Source organism: Petaurus breviceps, unplaced genomic scaffold (assembly GCF_028583685.1).
Source record: "Petaurus breviceps papuanus isolate PSGF00001 unplaced genomic scaffold, PetGlider_PUasm1.0 90594, whole genome shotgun sequence".
Taxonomy (NCBI): domain Eukaryota; kingdom Metazoa; phylum Chordata; class Mammalia; order Diprotodontia; family Petauridae; genus Petaurus; species Petaurus breviceps.
In genome coordinates this window covers 6,101,986-6,110,673 of record NW_027187281.1, presented here as the reverse complement: position 1 = coordinate 6,110,673, position 8,688 = coordinate 6,101,986, and the positions used below count along the sequence as shown (strand labels likewise).

The following is an 8,688-nucleotide window of genomic DNA, read 5'->3' as shown; positions in this document are numbered from 1 at the left end:
TGTGTGTGTGTGTGTGTGTGTGTGTGTGTGTGTGTGTGTGTGTGTGTGTGTGAGACTCCTTCCCCATCTCCAGGGGCTGTCCCCTTCCCCGGGCGCTGACTTCTCTTTGTTGAGGGTGCCTCTATCCTTCCCTCCCTCTTCGGGGCTGGCACCTCGATCTCTGGGCGCAGTCAGTCCCTCTTTGCTCTCCACCCTCTTGCGGAGGCGGAGGCGGGGACAGCTAGCCCAACCTCTACCCCCCCCCCCCCCCTCCCCGCCCCACTTGTCTAAAGTCGCGCCTCTTGCCCGCGGGGGCTGTGGGCATGCTCAGTGAACTGGCTGGGGCAAGTTGGACTTGCACAGGGAGGACGCCTTTGCCCTAACCGGGACACGGGGCTGGATTGACAGCTTGGGGAAGAAGGAGGAGGAGGAAGAGAGGCCGGAGAGGAGGGAACCCCAGCCGGAGACACATGCGCGCTACTGCCGCCGCCGCCACCGCCGCCGTCCTTCGCTTCCCAGGGAAAGGAAACCCCTAAGAAACAGGCAGCCGCGGCCGACCATCTCCGCGCTCTCGCCCCATCCCGCGCCGCTGCCTGCCGGTCTGATCCTGTAGGGAAGGGCGCAGCCCGAGGCTTCGTCTCCCCCTCCCCCAGGGGGCATAGAGACCCCCCACCAGTGCGGAGGGGCGGGGTGGGGGGGCCAGGGGAAGAAGATGGCGACGCTGGGCAGCGAGCCCCAACCTTTCGCCCCTGTGCTCCCGACTGCAGCCTTGCACCAGCATCATCACCATCATCATCACCATCACCACCATCTTCAGCACCACGGCGGGGCCGGGGCAGTAGCTAGCGGCGGGGCTGGAGCCGGGGCAGGGGGAGGCGGGGGAGGCTACAACCTGCCTCTGAACCGAGGTCTGGAGCGGGCGCTCGAGGAGGCGGCCAACTCCGGGGGGCTCAACCTCAGCGCTAGGAAACTGAAGGAGTTTCCCAGAACCGTGGCCCTTGGACATGACCTCTCCGACACTGTGCAGGCAGGTGAGTACGCGGCTGCCTTGTGTGAGTGTGTGTATTGCCCCTTCCTATTTTACTGGCAGGCTGAAGGCTGGTGAGGGGTTGCAGTAGGTTAACCTGTACACCCTACAGCTCTGTGTGTGTGTGTGTGTGTGTGTGTGTGTGTGTGTGTGTGTGTGTGGTGGTGTGCAGGGAAGGGAGAAGGGCGGGGGCTTGGGGTTGTGCGGTTCACGAATCTCAAGTTTGCTCCACATCTTCCGGATGGGCCTGTCTCGTGTGCGCCGGGGAAAACCGAGGCGCGCCTCTGTCTGAGCTTGCGTGTGTGTGTATGTGTGTGTGTGTGTGTGTTCATGCCTGCGTGCTTGTGGGCGGGGGTGCTCTCCCACTTCCACATCCTGCCACAGCTCTCGGTGCGCGGCGGCGGCTTAGCCGGTGTCTGCGGGAGCAACTGGCAAGCACGTTTGTGTGGAAGTGTCGGGATTGGGTGTGCAAGTTTGCCCTGTGGGCCGGGTGGGTGTGAATCTGACACATGCCTTCCGAACACCCTGCCCTCCTCTCAGTTACTGTGCAGGCACCCGCCTTTCTGGATTCGGGTGTTTGGTGTATAACTATTGGCTGTGTGTTTGTGAATGAACAGGCGCCTGCGTTTTGCCCACGGGACCTAATTAGCTTAGGCTCTGGGTACACCGTGAAATTGTGTGTGTGTGTGTGTGCGCGCGCGCGCGCGTGCATGTTCTTCCCCCAATTGCAGCTTTGTGAGCATTTTGAGTGGTTCCTTACACCCATCTCGGTATTATTACATCCTCCATTAGACGATTTATATTTAGATACAGTTTAGTTACCGGAGATGTAGGGGTTGAATGAGGGTTTCTTCCTGTTTTTGTTGCGGTGTGGAAGAAGCTGCCAGGGCTGTCTTGAATTGGAATAAACAGTCTGTTCTGCACTAACTGGTTCTTTATGAACTTCACATTCGTTAACTATCCATACGGTTTTGTACATAAATGAAACTATTTAGTTGTCCTTACCCTGCTATTTTCAGGGGCAAAGGGAAGTAACCTCACAAGAAAAGTAATGAAAGTAGCCACTTCTTAATGTGAGCCCTGCAAGTTGCAACCCGTGCCAATGAACAGCCAGACTTTTCAAGTTATGTCATGTGTTGACATATTTCTACAAAGTCTGTTTTTTCTTTGCTAACTTATAATACATAACACAGCCTTAAGAATATACATTGCATGGTGGGGTGGGATCCAGGTCCTTACACAACTTACTTTGTTTTGAACAGTAAAATTTTGGTTCCCTTACTTGGGTTTATTTCATGGCAAACCTTGCTTCTTCTGCAGGACCAAGTTTTGTAGTTCTTGGCTTGGTCATCTTCAAGGGCTTTTTAGTTTGTTCTTTTTTTTTTTTTTATCATATGTTGAAGGTTCCTTGTCTGATACAGGACTGGGACTGATTTCTTTTCCACCCTGGAGAGAAAATTCAAATTCCTCTTGAGGTTTAATAGTGGAGAAAGCAGCTCCAGCTATTGGAAGATAGGGGCAGCCGGGGCCATTATATTTGAAGCAGACAGATCTTAAGAGGGTCAGAGAGTTCTGTAACTTGGATTTAAGAATACTCAGGGTCAAGCAAGAAGTTGGGGATTTCCAGATATGTGCTGGCCACAACTGGGTAGTCTCTTTTCTATGTTCTCACTTCTTAGCTACATCTTCTCAAGCAAAAGTAATTCCCCAAACTGATTGGATCATGCAAAACCTTTTTTTTTTATTTGAGGCACTGGTTTTAAGTAATTTTATCCTTTAGAGCATGTCATATGTCTTAAGATAGACTTAGGAATGTTCTGCATCAAGACACATGCAATGTGTATATAATAATATATTATAACATATTATATATAATATAATAATATATAAAATCATTTATGAGAAAAGATGACATGAAAAATGACGATATTGAGATTTGAACTGTGTACCTCTGAAATTTATTTGGTTAAATTATAACCTTGTTTTCCTCAAAATGGGAAAGTGTTATGCTTCCTTTTTATATTTTCTTTCACTTTCTTTTAGTTTAATAATGTTTTTAAAGATCAGAGATCACATCTTTTGCTTTCATTATATATCATCATGATATAACAGTTGTCTTATGTTGTCTCAATAAGTTGGAGACCTTGTTATTATTGGGACTCAGTTTTTCCTGTCCTTCTCTTCCCTTTTTTAATGTCATTCTAGTTGTGGGTTCCCTGGGTAAATCATAGGACTTAGAGTTGGAAATAGCAGTTGAGACTAACTAGTCAAAATTCCTCATTTTACCAATGAGGAAACTCTCCGAGGTGTAAAGTGCTTTGTTCAGGTCCCACAGGGAGGAGCACTGGGATTGAAAACCAGATCTTTTGACTCTAAATCCAGTGCTTTTTCTATAACAAGACACTTGTAATTAGCTCATTTGATGTTGTATAAATTCTAGATGACATTGTTCTAATGCCTTATTCCTTAAGCTAAGAATGGAATCTTAATGAGGAGTCATTAGAGGACAACTAAATAAAAATGGAAAACTCTGTGTTGCCAGTGCTCTGATTTGGGATTTGAATACACAGATCTGCTGAAAGGTTTTCAGATATTGGAGAGAAACCAGTCTTCAGAACATCTTTGCTTTGAGTCAAAAGCTTGTTTTAAAATACATGTATTCTCTCCTGAAGGTTTGCTTACTTGAATGCTTTTTGATATTTGGAAAAGCAGTAAGTAAAGCAAGAATTTAAATTGTCTCCTGACTGCTTAATGTTGACATTTCCTATCTATAAAGGTTAATATCAGAGAACAGAAAGCATCAGTAAATAGTAAAACATAAAGGAAAGAATGATTTCTCACTGGCTCACTTTTAGTTTTCAAAATATGTCTCATAAACTGAAATTTAAAGATCTCCAAAGAACAGGGATGCAAAGTCATGAAAATCTTTCAGTCAGTGAACAAGCATTTATTAATTGCCTGATATGTACCAGACACTATTGTAGGTCCTGGGGAAACAAAGTCAAAAGCCAACATAATCCCTGACCTCAAGGGGCTTCCAATATGGCTGAGGAGACAACACGTATATTTATAGGTATATAAAAAAGTCTTTTGTATATGTACGTGTGTATACATATATAAATGTGTGTGTATATACACAATATACATATGTGTCTATGTACATATATATGTATATACACAGATGCCTTATGCTTGGGCCTAGAAAATGCCTTGCTGTTAAGTGCAATAATGAGTTAGGTAACTTTTGTAAAAGTAACTCTAGTAATGGCTAACCTATCTGGAAATCAGCAGCCCTAGGTATTCAGAGAGGAAGCATGGTGCAGTGGAGTGGAAAAGGTACTGGACCTTGAGATTTGGAACACCAGTTTTAATACCATTTTAACTAGTTTTGTGTCCCTGGACTAGGCACTTGAAACCTAACTGGGTCTCATTTATCTCGTATGTAAAAATGTAAGTAGACTCAGAGCTTATTTGCCATTGTTTTAGAAATCTAAAGATAAATGTTAAATTAAGAAGTTTTATTCTCTGGTTTCCAAACCCAAGCAAATTAGATGTGGGCTGCTACATGCAGGTACACAGATAGTGATTGTATAAGAAAGGATAAGGCTGACCTTCATACATCAGGGAAAAAATAGGTTCAAAGTATTTTGTTCTTAAATGAAAATAAAAAAAATAAAAATTTGGGGTCTTTAAAGATGTAAAACATGAATATGTACAATGAACATTTTCCAAGGATTCTCAATAGCTTCAGTTTTACTGCATAGCTGTGTACAAGGTTGGCAACCAGCCTTGCTGAAGCAGCAGGGTACCCTGAGGGAGAGATGGGAGGCCACATGTTCCAAGCAAATCAAACCACCACCACCACCACCTTGACCACAATCTACGCTCAGACCCTGATGGAAACAGCCCAGGACTCTGTAGTGAAGAGGCTGGAGAATAGCAATGCCTTCCAGGCTTCTGGACCTGCTTCCAGCCCAGCTCCCACCACCATCATTGATTTATCCCAGTTTTTGTGGAGAAGAGGCCCACTTTCCTTAGAACCACCAGCAACAATTGTTAACCCAGTGCTACTATCTGGAAGATAAGCACAGGAGGCTTGGGAGTGGCAGAACCTCCCCAAACTACCTTTCCTCCTTCTAGCCCAGCCCTCACAACCATCATCTGCAGAAGTAGCTACTGTGAAGAAGGAGCCAGCCAAGCCCATCAGCTGCCACATGCAGGGCAGGCAAGTCAGCCTCAGAAGTTTGTCCCGGAGGGAGAAACAGGAGGCAGAATGTGCTAGTCAAGTTAAGTCACCACCAGCACCATTTTCTTGATCATCATATACCCCCTCAGATCCTGATGGAGACAGGTCAGGAGTCCCACCAGGGGAATTGCAATGCATTCAGAGCTGTTTTCATTAACCATCCTGGGAAGCAGCTCTGGGAGATGTGATGTGGCTGGAAACTGTTCCTGCAGGGGCTATGACCCCATCTTTTTTTTTTTTTAAGAAATTGGGGTTAAGTAACTTGTTCAAAGTTACACGGCCAGTTAGTTCTGGGTGTGGTGCTAAGTATCTGAGCCTGGATTGGATCCCCAGGTCATCCCGACACTGGAACTGGTGATCTTACTCGCTGTGCTACCTGGCCGCCCCAGACCCCATCTTTTAAAGATTCAAAAAAGAAAATTTTTGTCACCTAACTCCTTGGCATTATCAAATAGTTCAATAACAAAAACTGATAGGATTTTAGTAAGGGGAATAATATTTAAAAAGAGGCATTAACATCCACTTTACTACAACATCCTAAAGACTATTGAATCTTTCCATCTGATTTGCAGCTGAAACCTTTTGTGAATATTGTCATCTCCATTTGAATATGAGTTCCTTGAGAGCAGGGCCTGTCTTTTCTATTTTGATCTAGACCTTAGCACAGTACTTTGTACACAGTCTTACTAATAGTTCTTAATAAATGTTTCATTCATTCATAGATGTGTCAGTTGTGCTATTGATAATTAAACTTGAACTTAGGAAGACCAGGATTTAAATTCTGCCCCAGATACTAGCAGTGTCACCCTGGGCAAGTCACTCTTAATTTCTTTGAGCTTCAGTTTCTTCATCTATAAAATGGGGTTAGTAATAATATCAACCTCAGAGAGTTGTTGTGAGGATTAAGTGAAATAATGTATGTGAAGGACTTTATAAATCTTAAGTCCCATGTCAGAGCTATCATTACATTATTTAATGAGGTAATTGACAAACATGCCTGTTAAGAGAATTGAGCTGGGTTTTGTTCCTTGCTCTTTGTGTCCCCCCAGTGCCTAGCACAGTGATCTGTTCACATTCACTTATTTAAGTTTGAAGATGTCATTTTTTTGTTTCAGCTTTTCTACTTGGTTAGTAAAAGTAATGAGTAACATCAGCAACTTTAGAAACTAATTTGAGATGTTTGTGGAGCAGCATTATATAATAAACACCCTAAGTTGCTTAAATTGGGTGATTACTTTTAGAACCTGTAGTCTGAAATATTTTTCCCATTCTTTTATGGACTGAAGAGAGATTCTTGCTCGTTGACTTTTTTTTTTTTTAAATTAAGGTTGAGGTGCCCTACTGTCATTTTATCACAAAACTTAACAAATAATCTTAGTTACTGAGGATTATTTAGGATGAAAAGTACATTGAATTCAACATTCTGTTTTATTTAAACCTATTTATTTGATAAACTGTAATTAAATATAGTTGTTGTGGGCAAAACATTTTATAAATAGGTTAGTGTGACTAGAGCATAGGAGAATGAAGACAGAATTGAGGAATGAGGGAGGAGAGAAGAAATCCATGTCCAGGGTAAATGTGAAGAAAATCTTGAAAAGTAAAGTGAAGATCTTAGACTGGATATTCTGGGAAAGAAAGAAGATTTAAATGAAAGGAAGAATGATGTGGTCACAGTGGGTAGATAAAAAAGTAATCCATCACTAATACCTTGGATCAGACCTCAGTTGCAAATCAAATTCCAAATCAAATTAGATATTTATTAAATTCAGGGCATTTTTGGAGATACAAGTAAGTATCATCTATTGAGGAGTTGTGTGTCTAGTTGAGGAGATAAGATAAAAAATTAATGAAAAATTAACTACTAGCATTATCTTTAAGTAGCAGTTTGCCAACAATGATAAAGATGCCACAGTACAAGTATAGTGATTGTCAGATTTATGGTATGCATAAAAAGTACTATGTTTAATGGAAGGAGAGGTCATTTTCATTATGGTTAGTGGAGATTTTCTGGATGCAGGGATTTTAGTTAGATCATGAAGGGTGAAATTGGATTTGGATGGATGGATGATGGGGAAAGAGAGCTCAAAGACAGATAGACGCATGTCTGTACAAAGCAATTTACATGGGGGAGAAACAGGATTTTCTGCTACAACTGGAAAAGTGCATTATAGATTGTGTAGAGGGCTTTAAAGTCTAGGTTAAGGAGTTTAGACCTTACCAGAGTCAGCAGGGAATCATTGAATGCTTTCATACAGGGAGTTATATGATCAAGTCTATGAGATGGTGGTTAAGGACTTCACTTATAAGATAGAAATTGAATGTAGGGGGCAAAATTGGAGGAAAAAAGTGAGCTTAAAGTATATAAGATGATTTGGTGGTTTAATGTCTGAGATACCAGTAAAAAGCAGATGCCTCTTGATAAAGATGAAGAGGTTAAGCAGTGTGGGGAGGGTTTGGCTGGATGTTATTACCATTGGGCTTTTGAGTACTTCCCAAAACTTTACCAAATATTCTCATTTAGCAATTTTTGAAAGATTGTTGGAGACAGTGAAATATGAAGATAAGCGTTGAAAACTTGAATTTTAAGCGGCAGAGGTTTTTGAAATATCTGAAACTGATTATCTTAAATCATTTCATGATTTAGATTATTGTTAAAGAACTTTAGAAAAGTTTTTCATAATATTCAGTGGGTTCTTTTCATTCTTTTCCTTTTCTACTAAGAAGTTGAAGGGTTAACTTAGAATAAGCTTTAAAAAATAATGTCTGCCTTGTTTGAGATCTTTGGTAGCAAATACATGAGATTAATTGGAAAGAGCCTATTTAAAGGGCTTTTGAGAATCCTGCTACAACTTCATTATCAGAGTGAGAACTGTAGTTCCTGGTCTTATTTAGGACTTAACTGATTCCTTAATAGAGACTCCTGTTTTCTATTCCCCTACCTGTACAAATAGGGACTCTGAGAGGAAAACAGGAAGGGGAAAGGCCTGGGGAGGTATCCAGGATTTCCCAGTGTGCCATCTCTGAAATGGAATTAATGGAAAACTGTGATCTAAATGCACTTGGACTGGCTGAAGTCTAAGATGTGAAGGTCTTAGGTGCCCCTGGTCTGTTTGGTCTGTGACTTCACAAATTCTCAACATTTTAGAGCTCTGCAGTTAGGTAGAGTAAGTCTGCTGGAGCCTCTGTTATGTAGTTGGTCATTCAATAACCATTTTTTTTTTGAGGAGGGAAGACAAGGCAGTTGGGGTTAAGTGACTTGACCAAGGTCACATTACTTGTACGTGTCAAGTGTCTGAGGCCACATTTGAACTCAGGTCCTCCTGACTCCAGGTCTGGTGCTCTATTCACTGCGCCACCTAGCTGTCCCACCATAAACATTTATTGAGCACTTAATATAGGCCAAGCACCCTAGCAATTTACTTACCAGGAAATG

At 42.4% G+C, this 8,688-nt stretch overlaps 1 protein-coding gene across 4 annotated transcripts in view; it reads left to right on the top strand.

Moving 5' to 3' along the window:
* The first annotated feature begins 263 nt into the window (after positions 1 to 263).
* The window catches only part of LRCH1 (leucine rich repeats and calponin homology domain containing 1), a 251,035-nt gene continuing 242,610 nt past the window's right edge, over positions 264 to 8,688 (top strand). For 2 of the 4 annotated variants that reach the window (XM_069063692.1, XM_069063690.1), the window contains exon 1: positions 265 to 1,010. In XM_069063692.1, coding sequence (XP_068919793.1) covers positions 692 to 1,010 — 319 coding nt within the window. In that variant the 5' untranslated portion in view covers positions 265 to 691. Of the gene's footprint in view, positions 1,011 to 8,688 lie in introns of all 4 variants that reach the window. The other 2 variants (XM_069063693.1, XM_069063694.1) reach the window with 2 other exon arrangements.